This window comes from Poecile atricapillus, chromosome 1, assembly GCF_030490865.1.
Source record: "Poecile atricapillus isolate bPoeAtr1 chromosome 1, bPoeAtr1.hap1, whole genome shotgun sequence".
Lineage (NCBI taxonomy): Eukaryota > Metazoa > Chordata > Aves > Passeriformes > Paridae > Poecile > Poecile atricapillus.
In genome coordinates, this window is record NC_081249.1 from 158,394,992 (window position 1) to 158,412,539 (window position 17,548).

Sequence of the window (17,548 nt, forward strand, 5' to 3'; positions counted from 1 at the left end):
GTTACTTCACACCCTGCACACACTTGGAGGGGATCTCCCAGGCTCAGGTCCCCTGGGCAGCTCTTTTGCACAGCCCAGCCTGTTAACAACAGAACAGGACAGCAGAGCCTGTGCCCACAGCTCAGCTCAGCATCCAGCAGCCAAACACTGCCTCTCTTACAAAGACCATCTCTTTGGCTGTATGAAGGTATTAAGTGTGCCTCAGAGGGCAGGCCTAGGCAGACGCAAAGCCATCTGCTTTGTAAGACAGCTCACTGCCCAAACATGATCGGTGTGCTTGATTCTCTGGTTTCTCCTCAAAATGCTTCCAGGTTCCTTTTCCAACCTCTGCCTAACAGAGACCAGTTTTTTCTGCCCAACCTATTTATATCTCACCGTCTCTGAGGTCTTTTATTTCCCACCAGAGACCGGAGACTCCTCCTTGAAGGAGAACCAGGGATGAGAGCAGGGGTGCTGCTGGCACGACTCACCTGCCTGGCTTCAGCAGATCTGTGTGGACCTGGAGAGGACAGAGCACAGGAAAACGACAAAATCCAGCACAATGTATCTATAGAGTGGTTTGGATATTGATGTGATGGGATATTGAGGGAGATGTGAGGAGTTGCCAGGAGGGTACAAAACTCAGTTAAGTTCTTCATCAAAAACCTCTGAAGTGGCCAGAAGAGAGTGAGCCAAAGGCATCAGCAGGAAGCACCTCAGGGATGTTCCTGTGAGGAAAAGCCTTGCAAGGGAAGAAGAATTTTACCAGCCCTGAGGCACAACTGCCTTTACCTGTGGGCTTCCAGGTTTGCATGTCAGTGCTGGACAGAGTACATGAAATTTGGGAGATTACTTTTAGATTAACCTGTTAAAGAGCTTGTGGTCCTTGCTGGGAAATGGGAACTGCCAAAGCAAAACCAGCACAGACAAATAACAGGAAGAGGACTGAGAGCTGCCTTTTTTCTCACAGGCTGAAATTGACACATGAGAGCTGGCAAAAGCTTAAAATATGCTGAGATTGCAAACATCACTGGCTTCAACAGGCAGGATTTTGCCAAACTTTGTGAGGGTGCAAAAGACTTGCAAGTCACAATCAAGAAATTAGGACCTCAGTGATTCTTTATTTGCATGGAGACGTGGGAGACCTGCACAGGCATGGCCAGGAGATGCTGCCGGGTGGCAGAGCTCTGCTGGCATCCTATGCTCAGGGAGACCAGAAGTAAACAGGGAAGTTTTAACAACAAAGATGCTATATCTCTGGGCCAGTACCCACATCACCTTTACAGTTACTTTCCAAAAATTGTAAAATTTTGTTCCTGGTGCATAAGGCCACTTTATGTTTTCTCTCCCTATGACTATCCTCCTAAACCATCTCACTGCAGCTCTGGCTCCTAAAGCCTTATTAAACAAACCTTTGCCCTGTAAGGCTGGAAGACTCAGGGAGCCCAGGGACTCTGATAACCCAGTGGTGTGCTGCTCCTGGGCTCTGTGGGACAGCTGCCTGTCTGCAAGGGGTACACAGGCAGGTAAAGGATGAGGGATTTGGGAGCACTGTGGCTGGAACATGTTTTCTGCCTGTCCATGGTGGATGCTGCTGGCTTTGGGGCTGGGGTATGTCAGGGTCCCTTTACAAGGGCACCAGTCTCCCCCTGCAGCCCCGCACTGCAGTGCCTGGGGGACATGGGGCTCTGTAGATGTTGCTGACCAGAATGCTCACATATCTGCTGTGGCCAAGGAGGGCTGCCAGGAGAATAGTGGTATAAAAAAGCTACAACTGGGACCACACAGAGGAGGGACAGGCAGACAGACAGTGGTTGGTCTCCTTGAGGGGAAACACTGGACACAAGCCCTGAAGCCAGGAACCCCTCTCTCCCCATCAGAGCAGCAGTCCCCCATCCTGATCTTCATATCTCCATTGGCTGTGGTGTGCTGCTGGAAGTCACTGCCACCCAGGCAGCTCAGGTGATGGAGGGAGAGAAGAAACACAGGAGTCTGTGCAAGGCAGGTGCCTGGCCCTGCCATGTCTGATGGGCAGAGCGGCCTGGTATATCTCAGTGCCAGGCAGCAGCCAAAGAGGTGACACCAGACACCAGGAACTGTTTGGAAAAGCCACTGTGTGTTAGTGTGCTTGAATTTGTTTTAATCCTAATCATCAGTCTTCATAAACTTATTTTTATTAATTAACGTATTTGGATTTATGTAACTTCCTTTTTTAAACATTTAATACTACCAGGGTATTAAAAACAATAAAGAAACCATCACATACATCCTCAAGTGCTGCACATGGTTCTCCTTGGCCTCAGAGCAAAACCAGCCAGGCAGAAATGACACACAGTGATAGGGAAAGCCTGTGTGGACCAGGCCACCACATGCTCCACACAGACTTTGAGTGATATGGGAAGGGGAGAGGCGAGTTCCCCTCATCTATGAGGTAGTGAAGGAGGAACTTCATGGGCTGTTTTTGAGGCAAAGCCCATGTAGGCTGTGCTCCAGGATACTGGAAATGGCCTGGAAATGGGATCCAAAAGGGAATCCAGCAAGCTCCTGAAGGATGTGCCCAGCTGCACGGTTACAGCTCCCACAGTCCATTCCCTGCTACATGGTGGCAGTCTGCAGGTTCACATCACCTTCAACACCCACCTCCAGCCTCCCCTGACAGGGATCTGCCCTGTCCCCATGTCCTTGTGCCAGCCTCAGGCAACACCAGCATTATGGCTTAAAGAATCATGATGTAAACCCTGTTACAGGCAGCCCTGGCAGATGTGGGAGGGAGCTACCTTGGACCCCAATTCTTGCTCCATTAGGCTCCACCCTTATTCCTCAGAGCAGGATAAACCACAGGTCACATTATTTAAGGGTAACCTTGAAGCCTTTGCAGATCTTGCCCTCCAGTCTTTTATTTGAAGATTTCAAGAATGACTCTTGATTTTGTTTTAACCCAGTGCCAGGAGTGCCCCACAACAATGCAAGTGCCAACTCACCCTGGGGTTTCTGGAGTGCTACCTGCACTGCTCCAGGATATGGCTTGCACAGATCAGCATGGAATGCATTTGGCAGACAGCCCCAGACCCCCTGCAGCAGGGGTGGAAATGGGGACAGGAAGAGCCTCAGGAGAACTGCTTAAAGCATGGAAAACCAGGAGCTGTGGCTTCCCCTTAGACCTGGTCAGAGACCCAGCTGAGTGGAGAAAGCAGCAAACAGCCACCTCGATGAGGGCCACCAGCTCCTTATAGCCTGAGGGTATTCCCAGTAAGGAAAGGGGGCCCCAGACCAGCCTGTTCCCATGCCAGGTAAATGACCCTTGGTGGGGTATTTCCTGAGTGGGCAGCCTGCCCCCCAGTGCCCTAAACTTTGCATCAGCCCTGCCAGGGAGAACAGGACACTGAGCCAGACATTTGGACTGGGGTGAGAACAGGATGGGTGTGGTGAATAGGGAGAGGTACCAGTCCCACACTGTGGTGTGGAGGGGAAGGGCAGCTCGCCCAAGGGTCCCCCAGTGCCCAGCTGAATTCCAGCACATGGATAGCCCCCAGCCCAGGGAGCAACCTGCTGGTTGCCCATCTCCAGCATCACACCAAGGGCAGTCCCTTGGTGCTGCAGGATCAGTGATGGGGACAAACCCTGGGTCACTGCCCTCTTCCAGCCTGAGTGGGTGTCCATGGGGAAGTTCCCTGCCTTGCTGGAAAGCAGACAGGAGCTGCCAGCTCCCATGTCTGACCAGCTTTTATTCAGCAGGGCAAAGCTGGGATGTAGCTGTGATACAACAGGAGCCCAAGTTCCCTTCTGTTCCCAACCAGGACAGCTTCCCAGGCAAGCTCCCTGGCACCTGCCTGGGCTGCCCCACGCCAAAGCTGGGACGGATGCAGCCCTACAGCCTTGCCTGCCCCAGATTTCCTTCCTCCCCAGCTGCAGAGCACTGCCAGGACAGAGAAGTTTTGCAGGTGCAGCCATGTGAGCCATCTCCACTCACTCCCACATCATGCTGTCCTCTCCAGCCAGTTCCAGCAGCACATCCACCAGCTCAGCTCCTCATTGCCCCCAGAATGTTCTCAAATACCAACACACTGCTTGAGCTCCTCGTCTTCAGCCCCAGGCTTGGTCACAAGTCCCTTTTGCTTGCTGCCAATGGGGCAGATGGGGCAAGGGAGTCCTTGGTTCCAGGCTGTGTTCCCACCAGGGCCAAGCAAGAGTACAGTCAGCTCTTCTGTGCTGGAGTCCTGCTCCCCACTGCAGCTTGGAGGGATGTGACTCCACAAGTCCCCCACGCTGGGGGCAAAGACAGCTGGCTCAAATCCAGGTGGCAGGAGCGAGGCTGGGGGCAGGGCAGAGGCTACCTGCGCGGTGTGCCACACCTGCAAAGACAGCGTGGCACGGGGTGAGCACTGCCAGCATGGGAGGCTCACCTGCTCTGCTCTGGATCTCCTTCTTTGTGCCTGGCCCCTCTGACACTGAGCTGCAGGGGTAGGGACAGCAGGCAGCCTCTTCATGGGGAGGAGTGAGGCTGATGGGGCTGGTGCTGGCTGGACCCGCAAGAGCAGGCTTCAGACAAAAGGGGGAAATGCTAGAGGAAAGTGCTAGCCACAGGTGTCGTACCTCAAAAGTGCCCACAATGAGCCCAGTCTGTTACAGCAAGGAGTTTGAGAAAGTGACATAAAAGACGGAAAGAATAGAGTAACCCAAACAACAATCAGTCAAGGACAGCAGTAAGGACACAGCTGGAAGACAAAATGAGGCTGAACCTGGAAATCTATGGACAAACCGTTCACTGCTCAGTGTCAGTAAAGCTCTAACTGCTTCATGAAGACACCCATCCTAAGAAAATTAACAGAGAAGACACCACCCATACCTGCCCCTGCTCACTTACAGTTCACAGTCTTTCCGTCCCTTCTTGTCTTGTCTTCTCTTACCTCGGCCCTTGGACCTCCTCCTTCAAAAGGAAAGTACCAGAAGAAAGGCTGATGTGTGGGAGCTAAGACCCACAATCCCAGCCACTAGCAATGCCCCTGATGTCACTTACCTTCCCAACCTCATCAGGTCCTGCCGAGGCCTGCAGAGTGGGAAAAATGACAGAGAGAAGTGGTTGTTGGGCAGTGCTGCATGTTGAGCTGCAGGAGCTGGCCCACTGACATGCCCCAGTGCACAGCCCAATCTACCAGTTATCATTCATGTTTAAAGCAAACACAATATCTCTTCTCTCAACTGGACCAACTCCTCAGTCAGGAGCTGATTGCAGCAGGCAGAGAGAAGGCGGAGACAGCTCAGGGGCTGCTCAGCTTGAGGGACTACCCTGGGGATGTGACATTTTGCCAGTGTGGCTGGGGAGGGCAAGTTCAGTCTTAGCTGCTCTCAGTGACAGCTTTCACATCTCATAGTAAAACAAGGTGCAACATCCTGAGTAACAAACATGGGGGATTTGCTGCAAAGTCTCAGTGGTGGGTTCTCAGCCATGACATCCCCCCCCCACAGGGGTCACAGCCAGGACGTCTGCCACGCCTACATTAACTACAAAAGGGAGCAATGTACAGGTGTGGAAAGCGGATTAGGAAGAAGCCAAAAACTGCTGCAGAAGGCAGCCTGCACAAGTGCTCACAGGAGATCCCCTGGGAGTTACCCCAGGCAGGAAAACCACAAAAGGCTTAGGAAATTCCCTGCATGGGAAATAGCTGGAAGCAGAGAAGGAGGCGAGGAACACATCTGCTTCTTCCCACTCCCCCTTCTGCATCTACTGACAGACATCCCAGACAGAGACTCTGTGGAGCTGGGTCTGCTCCAGTACAGCTGCTCATAAAACTGCAGGGGAATACCAATCTGGGAATCCTCAGGATCTTCTTCCAGGCAAGGATCATGTCTAATGGCTGCCCAGCAGGACACTCATCCCCCAGTTTTCGCAATACTAAGTCACCCTGGATCATGATGAAGAGTGATTACCAGGACCCCCCATGCAGGCAATGCTGGAGTCTCTATGGCAAGGACCAGCTGCAGGCAGCATCAGAGCTGCTCCCACAGGACTGCAGTCCTCAGGCAGAGGCCCCATCCTGCCCAGGTTTTCACCACTTTTGGGACAGTGAGCACCCCACAGGGTTGACTAGGTGACAGGAGTCTGTGGCAGGTTGGTGCTGCACATCCAGGTCTGTGCCAGGCTGGCACCGCATGTTTTAAGCATGCATTTGTTGGCTTGGATGTAAACCTCTGCTGTACCCCTAGGTCTGTATGGGGGAGCCTCCCTTAAACGGTGGTCAAAGACTCAGGTGTTGAGCTTTCTTTTTGAGCCATGGTCACACTCAGGCATGCCAAGCCATGAAGCTCCCTGCTGAGCCACCACCTTGGACGTGCTGTCACACACCAAATACCTGCCTCAGAGCCACCAGACTTGCTCCATTACCCACAGGTAGATCCTCTGGCTGAAGGAGCATATACCAGGCATGCCAAGGCAGCTACTAGGATGGGGAGCACAGCCCTTGCAGATGATGCATGGTGCCTGACCTTTCTTCACAGCGGCATGCGCCCCCTCCTCTGGAGGGAGCAGTGCAGAGATGTGGTGCAGCCTGCAGCTGAACAAGGGCCACAAGCACCAGCAAACCCTAGTGCAAAGACAGCATGAAGGGGTCCCAGCACAGCCAGAGTTCCCACAGGGTATCCCTGTTCCACACACAGAGTGAGCTGGCAGGGTTGCACCCAGGAGTCCCTACCTGCACTCGCACTGCTTGTGCTCGGTGAACGCCATCTCCACATAGGGTGCCTCCCCGTTTGGCTTTATCTTCAGGAGCTGAAAGAAGAGCAAAGGTTACTTCCCAGGCAGTGGCAGGAGGGGGCTGGAAGGGCTCCTGCACCACTGCCTTGCCACCCCAGGCTCTTGGGAAGATGCATGTCTAACCTGTTCCTCGGGACCTCCAACAACAGAGACTCCACCTCCACACGTAGGCAGTACTGGCCAGGCCCAGCTACCCCAGCAGCTTGGGAGGCTCTGCTAGTGCCGCCCCATGTCTTCAGGGCTTTCATTTAAGTCCCATGGTCTTGGGATTTCCCAGCCTTCGAAATTTTTTCAGTCTCTGCCTTTCTGGAAAGCTTTCACGTATCCCTTTGACCTTTCACGTGACCCCTTTGCACACCTCTCTTCTCTGACAGAAATATCGCCATGGCCATATTTTTCAGACCAATCCCATCACTGCTGCCTCCTCCTGGACCCCTTCCCTATAGCACTGAGTTGGAATTCACTGGCATCAGTACCACAGGGCCTCCTCAGTCCAGGGGTACAGGATTTGCCCTGTCACAGGTCACAGCCCAGCCTGAAGTTCAGGCTGGACATCCAAGGGCCTTATAGAGTATGTTCATCATTAGTGTGATCCAAAGTAGCCCCTGCAGAAGTGTCTGGCATTTCCATCCTGTACACAGCAGCAGGATCCCTCCCATAGAGGGAGATCTGTGCTTGGGGAGCTGCCTCTTGTTCACACCAGGCTTTTGATCCACCTCAGCCAAGAGATTTTGGAAACTGCCATCCTGCCTTCCAATGCATTTTCAACCTCAGAGAGACCAAAATCACTGGTGATTTATTGCAGGCATTCCCAAGTCCATCATCCATGGCAAAGCAGAGCTTTTCCCTGGTCCCTGCAGCATCAGCAGGTTGGTCTCTGGCAGCTCGGTGCAAGAGCTGCCTGGTACATGGGGAAGAGTCAAACGTCCCAGGATCTCCCACCCCACATCTCACAGCTCACACAGTGGTGACTGAAAACACAGTTGGCTCAGCCCTTCATGCTCACCATGCCCCACTGTGGGGGCATTCACTGTCAGCACCACCCCAAGCATCACCTGATACAGGAGAGTCTCACTCCTCCCTTTGATTCAAGGGCAGTACCTACTTTGTCCCAGCAGGCAGTCAGGGGCAACTGGAACACCCCCCAGCCCCACCACAGGACTGGAAAGGTCATGAAAAATGGCAGCAACAAGCAAGACAGACCACACAGAGAGAAGTCGGGGAAGGAGGGACTGAGACCAGTACCACCAGGAGTGACGCCTGACCTCAGGGGCAAGCCCAAAGAGCAGGCAGAGGGACCCTACTGGCTCGGCATGTATTTGGGCAGTTTTAAGTCCTCTCCCTTGCAAGCCACACTGCTACAATGCCTAGAGGATGCAAAGCTGCAAGTTCACCGGCGCTTGGTGAGCAGCCCTCCAGCTCTCCCGCACAGCCCCGGCCCTGCAGCAGCAGCACGTACCTGCAGGGTGACCGTGCTTGTCTCCACGGGGACGCAGCGGAGACCCTCGTCCCCACAACAGCCTCCACAGCGCTGCAGGGAGACGCAGGAGGGTCGGAAAATGTACTCCACCTCGTTGGGGAATTCGGTGATGACGTCCACCAGCTGCTCCAGAGGCCGGCAGAAACTACGATTCCAGATCTCCCGAAAGGTCAGGACTGCAAGAGACAGGGACAGGGACTATAAGGAGGCGCCCAGAGAGGCAGAGCCCAAGCCGGGCCGCTGTCGGGGCAGGTGCAGCAGCCGCGGGGGGGTCCTGCAGCCACCACGGAGCACAGGGAAGCAAAGGACCACCTTGTGCTCCCAGTAAGTCCGTACTGTGCACATCACTGTGCGGGGGCTCACACAGCCACTCCGACAGGCCCTTTCTCCCTCTATCCGCCAGCTCCGTCTCCTGCCCAGGCACTCCGCTCACCCCCACCTCCGCCGCGCAGGGGCTCCCCCGCTCCTCGCACCTCTCTCGGCCGGACAGCCGTGCCCTGGGGCTTTCCAGCAGGGAGAACTGAAGCGGAGCGCTCCCACCCGGGACCCCGCATGCCGGCACCGGAGGGGCGGCAGTCGGGACTGGGCTGCGCTCCGCTCCGGCCCGCGGCGGTGCCCGGTGCCCGAGGCGGGCTGGGGGAATCAGGCTGCTCTGAGTCTCGGAAGAGTCCCCGCTGCCTCTCCGGTTGTCACCACGGGATTCCGGAGGTAACGCAGCCCCGGGTGGTACCCAGCGCGCCCCGACCTTGTGCGAAGCCCTCCCTGGGTTGCTGCCCCCTCCCAGCCGGGGCACCGGCGGCCCCCACTGCCAACTCACCGTGCGACTCCGTGCTGGCGGTCCCCCGTTCCTCCGGGGCCTGCGGGGAAGGAAAGGCGAGCTCTGGAGGGGAGGCACGGGGCGACCCGCCGCCGCCCCCCGCCCAGCACCGGGAGGAGCTGTCCCGGCCACCCCGGGCAGGGCACTGGGGGCCCGGGCTGCCCTTGCCCCGACCCTCTCCACCCCTCGGCTCTCACCGGGGCGGGCGGTGCCCCCAGCGTCCCGACCACCAGCAACCGCAGGAAGGCGCCGAGCAGCCGCATCGCCGCTCCCGCCGCCCCGGTACAGACTCGGCTCCGCCACTACCGCCCCGCCGCCCCCGGCATGCCGCCCCCCCGCCGGGCCACCGGCCCCGCCGTGCCGCCTCCGCCGCCGCCGGGCCATGGGAGCGCGCCCCGCTCCGCCGCCGTATTTCACCGCCACCGCCCCGCCGCTGCCCCGCCCCGGCCCCGCCGCGGGGCGGGAGCAGGTGCCCGGCCCCGGCGGCCGCGGGGACGGCCGGTGCTCCCGGGCGCGGCGGAGTACCCTCCTCCAGCGGCCCCGCGCAGCCCCCGGCCATCACTCCATCGGGCTGCCCCGGAGCTTCTATTCACCGACCCGTGCCCGGTGAATCCCCGGCCGGCGGCATCCACCGGGATTGTGTTGGGTTTCTCGGCTTGCTGTTTTCCCTGCTCCCTGCCCATCCACTCATTCATGCCCACGTGGCTCCCCTGCCCCCATACAACTGCCCCTTTCCCACTCATCCTCTTCATTCCTCTACTGATGCCCTGCTCCCACTCAGACATCCCGTGTCCATCCACCCCTTTGCTTCAAGCTGCCCGTGCCTGTTCCATCAGCCTTTGGACCCCTGTCAGAGGGGTTCCAGCCCTGCCTAGCCTCAGGGACAGCATCCCCGGTCTGGTCTACGGCTCGGAAGGGAAGGGGGCACAGCAGGTCTGGGGTCAAACCCTGCTGCCAAACCAAAGGAGCTCTGTGGCCTTTTCTGTTCTATTTTTAAGCCCCAGAGGCCAGGGAAGCTGGAACTATGGGAGGTGTGATGAGATACCAACAGGCAACACGATCCCCCGTGGGCTGCAGGTCCCAGGGAAATAACGGGCTCTGTGTCCGTGCCAGGATTCACGTTTCTGTCCTCCTGGGAGAGTGGGAAGGCTGTTTCAGGGCTTCCCTACCCAACACTATGTGAGGTCTGTCCCAGCAGCATGAGGATGCCAGTAATCCGCTCCCAGCCCTGTGGGATCTGTCCCCAGGGGATACGGGACATGCCAGCTGCCTGTCCTGAGCCCCGCTGGGCCATGCAAGTGGCAGTGACTCAGGCGCCAGCTGGAGCTGGGCTCAGTCAGGAGCTTCTAGGCATTGGTACCGCTGAGTGTGTGACAAAGCTGCTGGAGCAAGGCCTGGCAAATTAGCATGGAGATGCTGCAGAGATAAGCACACAGAAATCCCAGCCCCACCGCGGGGAGGGTGTGCTGCAGTTCATCACTCAGCGGCACAGCACCAACTCTGCAGCTGCCGGGGGCTGCAGCGGCGTCATTCAGTGCCTGTACACACTCCTTCTCCTGGCTGGGCTTCAAAGAGCAGGCAACATCCTTAGTGTGATGACTGGAGCATGCCTGTGCTCTCCCTTTGCCACCCTACAGACCCTCCTGGGACAAGGGACCCCCTTCCCACTTCCCCAGGGATGGTTGTGAGACAGGGTGAAGAGAGCACTTCCTCCCACCCGAGAGCAGAGGCCGCCCTGAGCAGCAGCTGCTGCCAACTCACTGGACAGACAGAATCCTGTTATTGCAAAGACCGTGACCACACGGGGCCTCATGCCTGTCCTTGCAGGAAGGTCCCTTGGGGCCACCTCAGACACAAGGCCAGTCTCTGGCGCTGGAGCAAAGGGCTCTCCCCCAGGAGCTGTGTGGCTGGGGAGATCAGCCCTTAATTGCTGAGTGCAGTCCTGTTCCTGGTCTGAAGCTATTTCCTCAGAGGTCTTGGGCAGAGTTTACATTCCTGGGATGAGCATCCACTTTCTAGGCAGTGTGGAACAGAGACAGGAGAAGAGAAATAATATTTGGACACCGGTAACCTGTGATCAGCAACATCCTCTTGCATATGGGAGAAACATCAGGCTGGCTGGGGTCACAGTTGCTTGCTTTCCCCTCTGCCATGCTCCTCCCCAGGGGACCAAATCTGCCCTTCCCCAGCTGCAGGATAGGGCTGGAGGTCGATGCTATAAATGCACCAGCATGTCCCTCATGCTGCCTCCCACTCGGCTCTGGGGAGCAGAGTTACGCACTTTGGGAACAAGGGACAGAGGAAGCTCAACCAGCCAGGGATGTAGGGCAAATAGAGACATTTCCTTAAAGAGCAAATGCCTCCCATGCAGTGGCTGCTGACTGAGAGCATCACCTCGAATATGCCGCTGCCGGCCTGTGCCACCTCCCTGCCCTGCTCGCAGAGCTGGTGATGGTGTGTCCTTGCTGTGGGTGAGCCCTAGCTGTCAGGTGGGGAAGGCCAGCCCTGGCACCCAGCTGCAAGCATGCCACAGCACAGCCCTGCCAGGGAACAGGGTCGCCTCCATGCCTCCTACACCTGCAGAATGAGGGGCAAGAGCAGGGCCCCTGGCTGCCCCTGAGCACTGGAGGAGCCCAGAGCAAGCAGCTGCTCTTCCCTGCAAAACCCCACCCTGCTCATTGCAGGCAAGGTCCCTCTTCAGGAATCTTTTCCACAAAACAGCCCCATTTCATCATCAGAGTTCTTTCATGGGCATCTTATCATCCCACCTTTGGCATCTCACATGGAAAGAACCCAACAAAAACGCGTCCCTGCATCATTCTTAAGCTGACTGTAGCCAGGACCTCCTGCGTCACCCCTGAAGCCCTCAGAGAACACCTCTGAAATCCTCAGGGCACCTCACTGTTTTTGTTCTGCTGCTACTTAGGACACAGGACTCAGCCTCATCAAAGCTACAGGCTTCTACCAAAGGAAGGCCAAACTATCCACGATCCAGTGCCTGGCACACTCACCCTCCAGTGTTATACCCCAGTAGGCAAGAACCCTGCCAACAGCTCCCTATGTCCTGCACTGTGACTGGTCTCCTGAGGCCAAAGCAGCATGAGGATATAGGGCACTGTGCTCCTCACACCTTCCTGTCATCCCAGAGCCCCCATGTGTCACCCTCGCTGTTTCATTCGATTGCTTTCTCTGGTTCTGTGATCTCTTCTTAGAGAGTCTCCTAAGCTCCACTATCAGTGAGCCAGTCCATAGCTAGCACTGAGACAAACCAGGCCAATCACCTGCAGTTTCTGTCTCCACAGTGAAAATGAGGATGGAATTGGTCTGGCTGGGGCATCCCCAGCTCCAGCTTCTTGGCACAGAGGGAACCCAGGCCTCTGTCTCAGGAGCCTGCTGCTGATTTCTGAGAAATGCAGGACTCTCCAGTGCCCTTACAGGCAAAGAGAGCTGCACCAGTGACCCCTGAACAGTCAGTGTTGCTCCTCAAGGAAACAGCTTGCAAACAACCTGTCTGGGCACCTGGGTCCTGAAGGACTCCTCAGAGCTGCGCTGCAGCAGCTCCAACTCGGAGATGCCCTCAGCAGCACATCCCCTGTCGCTGGCTGCTGGCTGAGGTGGCGTCAGTGCCTCTCCCAGCCCAGGTGTGCAGGGGGATGTGTTTGCTGAGGGGGAGGCTGACAATAGGGGGAAATGGGCCGGGCTGTGCACCCCAATGGTGGTGGCTCACAGCCCCGGCCACTGCTGCCCGTGGCAGGCGGAAGCGTCCGGCCTTAGTCAGCCCCGGCCGCACGTGGCAGGAACTCTGCTGTTTGTTTTGGTTCCTGGGGAGGGGAGCTCAGCCTCCCTGGGGACCCACAACCAAATCTGCAGGCACCTGACATCCAGCTCCATGCCTGGGGACATCAGGGTCTGGTCCCCACGGGTCACAGGCACTGCAGGCTGGCCTAGGTCAGACACGAGTTTTGGAGGGGCATGGAATGAGCTCTGGAATTGCCTGAGAGCACTCCAGGCAGAGAACCCAGGCAAGGGGAATCCTTGGCAAGCCTGGGTACTGCTTTCAGACACAAATCCCTGATGGGGGTGCAGGGACTGCCAGCCCCAAGCCCTGGGAAGGCACGGCCCTCATGCAGCCAGTGCTCCAGGAACAGATCAGCACTGGCACACCTAGTGCCACTCAGCTGAGCACTCAGTGGCCAGCGGCTGGGCAGCCCCACGCTGCAGGGACTGGCCGGGCCACGGGTGTTTGCAGAAAAGCACAGCCCTGGAGCAGGGCGAGGCACTGGAGAGCCACACCACAGTCCCAAGCATACGTGGGCACCCTCAGGTAAGCGTTCTGTCAGCAGCCCCGACAGCAAGCACAGTTACCGTGCCTAAACAACAGCCCCGTGCACACCAAGTGCCGAGAGACCAGAGCGGGAAGCAGAGACATAATTACCACAGCACAGCTCACCCTGCTCTGTCCAAGTTCCTCTCCTGAAGCCCTGGGTGGGAGCTGCGTCTTCAAGTCCCAGAAACCTGCAGGAATTTCTCTCCAGCAGCTGTAGAGTGCTGTGCTTGGGAAGAACAAGGCTGAGGGCAGGATGGACTGGTGCAGCCGTGTGCATGGCCTTCTGCCACCGGCACAGACAGAACACTCTGGGCCCACAGGCTGGAGGCACAGGGTATGGCAAGCGTGGGAGGGGTGAGATTCTCCCAGCAGGAGCAGAGCAGCCCTCTCCTCCGGAAAGAGACAGAGGTTACTTTTCCACCGGAGAAACAAGCATATTCTGCACATTTATCATGTTTCATCTACCCTGGGGAAAGGGCAGTGAGCACTGAATGGAGAAGAGAGGCACACAGGCACAAACCGGCTGCTGCTCTGCTGCTGCTGCCCCTCGTCTCCAGCATTCCCAGCCCAGGCAGTGGGCAGGGGCTGCCAGGCACTTTTCTCCCCTGCCAAACTGGAACCCGATCCACACCCAGCCCAGAGCTTCTGGACTCTTATCATGTGGATGCAGTTCTCCCGCTTTTAGTTGTCATAATATTGACACAAAGCAAAATAATAGTGATGGCGGGACTCTGCCTGGCTCTGGAAGACAAACAGGCAAGGAGACGGGGAGTCCGCAGACTCCGCTATTGTGTGGGACAGGGCAGCAGCCAGGGCTGCTTCCAAGCTCTGCTCCTCAGCATCACTCCTCCTGATAAGGGGGGGATGTGGGATGCGGGCAGAGGACGGGGACATAAACTCCACAGCACACTCTCCCTGCTGAGGAGAGTGAACGTGTGTATCGGCAGGACTTCATCCCAGAGGCTTTCCTAGAATGTGGGTGGAGGAGTGGCTCATCTCTCCCTTTCCCTGAAACCTGGCAGCCGCTGAATAGCTGCCATCACCCGCAGCAGACAATGAGCAAAGCGAGCCCGGGCCAGCTGCAGCTCCGGGAGTGCGTGAGCAGAGGAACCGCGGGGAGCTGGCTGGTGACCAGGAAGCAGCCCAGACTGCTGGTGTCACGGACCCCTTGGTGACCACAAAGCGTCCGGGCCACACTTTGTCTCACTCCAAGGGCCTGGCTTCCTGCAGCCACACCAGCTTTGCTCCGGGGCTTCTCTGAAGCCACGGAGGGATGAGCCCACAGCAGCACCTCCCCGGTGGTCCAGCCAGCCTGCCATGCACCCTCCAAGTGGTGGCAGGGCCACAGCCAACAGCTGCGTGGTCCCACTGAGCTTTCTGAGCACTTGTACCTTTGGTGGCAGCCAGAACAGCAAATGCCTTTTCAGGGTATGAAGGTCTAGGACACTAATAGCAATGCTGAGGACAACAGCTCCCACCCAGCTCTGTATCATGCTCCCTCATCCCTTGCTAGAGATTGTTTTCCTACATGACATGCAGTGACTTCCCACACTTCCCTCACCTCTTCCTGACCAGCCTGCCCTTTGAACCAGCTGCCTCCAGCTGCCTGTATCACGAGGGGAGACCTGGGCTACTGCCATAGATGAATGAGCCGACGAGTGAGGCTCCACATCCAGGGCAGGCGTTTAGACGCCAGCTTCCCATGCCTCTCCCAGGGGCTGGGAAGAGCAAGAGGCAGCCCAGCCTGGGCTGCTTCCACAACAAGCCCTAGAAAAATCTTCAGGCTTCCCAGCCTTGGTCTCTATTTTTAAGGCTCCTAAAAGGAGGGGGGCGCAAATTACAAACTTGCTGGCAGGAGAGATGGTCCCTGGGCCGGATTCAGAACCGCCTACTCATTTTCCATAGGGATTGTGGACTCCATTGGTACCACAAGGGTCTGGCTATGGGCTTGGCCTGCCTGTGTGTGCTGTGCTGACGTGATGATGAGACAGCAGCCATTTTCCAGGCAGAGACAAGCGCACGTACATGCAGGCGGCCAAGCCAGGAGCTGCACCAAATCCTTTGCTAACCTGAGGTACTGAATCCATCCTGTTATTCCCCTTAGCAATCCCTGCCTGTTTCCCCTTGGCCACCCAGGCAGTTATGGCAGCCAGGCTTTCCTGAGGATGACCAGTTTAGGAGGCAGTTGTTACCAGAGTCATCAGTGAAGACCAGCAGAACACGTGCTCTGGTACCTGCAGCGTCAGATGTGAATTTCAAGCATGCCAGAACTGCCGATGACTCAGACAACGAGTGCGTGGTCCTGAAAAGCCACAGAGCTCAGCTTTCCAGCTATTCACGTACCTGCATTTGATCAGCAGCTGTTTGTTTGGGCTTTTTGTCTTCTTTCCCTGGAAGCTTGAGTTTTAAACATGCATTCCACACTCAGTTCAGCTCATCATTTCCATCCCTTTCACTTACTAAGTGACCTACTTTCTCCTCTGTAGCACACAGAAAACACTGGTTTGGGCTCCCTTCAGCAGATTGATTCCTGCCTCTACATCTGCGACTGCAAGAGCTTTAGTCTTGACTAGTTTTAGTCTCAGGTCTTTGAGCATGGGTTTTCCAAAGAGCAATCATGTCACACCAAAGATACCTTAGTGCATCCTTCCCCTTAAACTGTGCTTTGTGTTCCCCACACCCATGCACTGTGACCTCCTTAACTCAGTCACTTGTGCTCAGCAAGTGGCTTAGGCACCCAGCAGTAATGCTGCTTCTTCCCACGTCACCCACCCAGCCTTCAGAGTCCCTGCTGAGCTGAAAGCCTGCCCTGCTGCTCCTGCTGCCCATGGCTCAGCTGGCTCTCCTCTGCTGGCTCCTTTTCTTCGCCTGTGCTGAGCGTGAGCAGCTCACTTTGCTTACCCGACTCTTGCAGATGAGTCCAATTACTAGAGTTCAGCAAACTGACTCCCCTCCCTGGCATTTTATCCAGCCCACTTATCCGCTGAGAGTTTCTAATCCAAACAGCCTCCCAGCACACGATGTTCCAGTGCTCCCAGGCTCTACCCAGCCCCGTCCTGCCTTGTCCTTCCTCACATGAGCACTGGGGGGCTGACATTCAGCCCCCAGGGATGCAGAATTCCCTGGGCAGAGAGAAGCAGGGTCTCCAGCAGTCAGCCCTGATGGTACAGAGCAGGATGCCATCCTGGCAGCTCTCCAAGGAGGTGAGACAGTTTTCAGCTCCTCTGCAGGGCCATAAAACGTGCTGCCATGCTCGGCTGGCCAGCTCATTCTCTGCTCAGCTCTTTGTCCACATCACCAGCACGGTCTGCAGCAGTGTCAGCCTCCTTGCTTGCTTGTGCACCAGCTGGGAAGCTGCAGCCACCAAGGTACACCCAGGAGGGGACGGAGGGTGGGCTGTGCAGGAGACAGTTCCCTGTGGCTGTGGCAATGGTGGGGGATCCTGCTCCAGAACACCCAGCAGCTGTGGACCACCAGGTGAGATTACTTCCAGCTGCACAGGGCTGCACCTCGCCACCCCCATCATTTCTGCCACAGTGCCACAGCCTGCAAGGCAGTAGGATTTTAGCAGAGTACATCAGGGCACCAACATGCATCTTTCCTTCTCCACTTGCCCTACACTCCCTGTGCTGTCTTTGCTGCCATTCCTCCTCCTCCTCAATCCCTCTTTTTCAGTCCTGCTGGGCAGTCCTTGTCTAACTCATGGGGTCCTGACAGCAGTGCCTGGCTAATGACAGTAAGGTGTCTCGTAGCCATGGTCCCCCTGAGCAGTCTGGGCCTCTCGCAGCTCTCCAGAGGGCCACAGGTTTTGGCTCAGCTCAGCTGTGCAGAGCTAACAGCTCCCAAATTCCCCATTCAGAGGCTTTCATTCATGAAACACAAGGCAGCAGACCAAGAGCAGGACTCTGTCCCTCAAGAGACACAAGACTGCCAGCCGTCCAAACTAGCTGTGGCAGCAGTACCCGTCAGAAAGTGCTGCAGGGAAAAGAACACAAACAGCACAAATGGGAAAAGCTCTGCAGCCTGGCAAAGCACTGGGAAAAAGCTGTCCTGCAATAGTTACTGGGACCAAAGTAGGGAATGTAAACAGCCCGGCATCCACATGGAGGTCATAACCTCAGAGCCCAGTTTCCCTTCCTCTTCTCCATCCTGCCTAATCTCCAAGAGCTGCTCTGTTTACTAGCAAGATAAGTA

General features: G+C 56.6%; 1 protein-coding gene across 2 annotated transcripts; it reads right to left on the bottom strand.

Annotated features, from left to right (window-relative positions):
- Nucleotides 1-2,183: 2,183 nt before the first annotated feature.
- PGF (placental growth factor) lies at nt 2,184-9,383 on the bottom strand. Of its 2 annotated transcripts, none has more exons than XM_058827101.1 (7): nt 9,225-9,383; nt 9,028-9,067; nt 8,190-8,386; nt 6,669-6,745; nt 4,997-5,026; nt 4,887-4,906; nt 2,184-4,331 (listed from the first exon to the last, which is right to left on the bottom strand). In XM_058827101.1, the coding sequence occupies exons 1-7, from the start codon at nt 9,288-9,290 to the stop codon at nt 4,267-4,269; spliced, it is 495 nt and encodes a 164-aa protein (XP_058683084.1). In that variant the 5' UTR covers nt 9,291-9,383; the 3' UTR covers nt 2,184-4,266. The 2 variants fall into 2 exon arrangements, with proteins under 2 accessions (XP_058683084.1, XP_058683074.1); XM_058827091.1 differs by having other exon boundaries at nt 4,844-4,906; nt 9,225-9,382.
- Nucleotides 9,384-17,548: the final 8,165 nt, after the last annotated feature.

What these genes read in the sequence shown, in the direction of transcription:
- PGF (XM_058827101.1), bottom strand. Translation starts at nt 9,290, where the DNA reads ATGCGGCTGCTCGGCGCCTTCCTGCGGTTGCTGGTGGTCGGGACGCTG. An exon ending in CGCCAGCACGGAGTCGCACG is followed by an intron (nt 8,387 to 9,027) that starts GTGAGTTGGCAG and finishes TGTCTCTTGCAG; the next exon opens with TCCTGACCTTTCGGGAGATC. An exon ending in GAGGAGGTCCAAGGGCCGAG is followed by an intron (nt 4,332 to 4,886) that starts GTAAGAGAAGAC and finishes CTGTCTTTGCAG; the next exon opens with GTGTGGCACACCGCGCAGGT.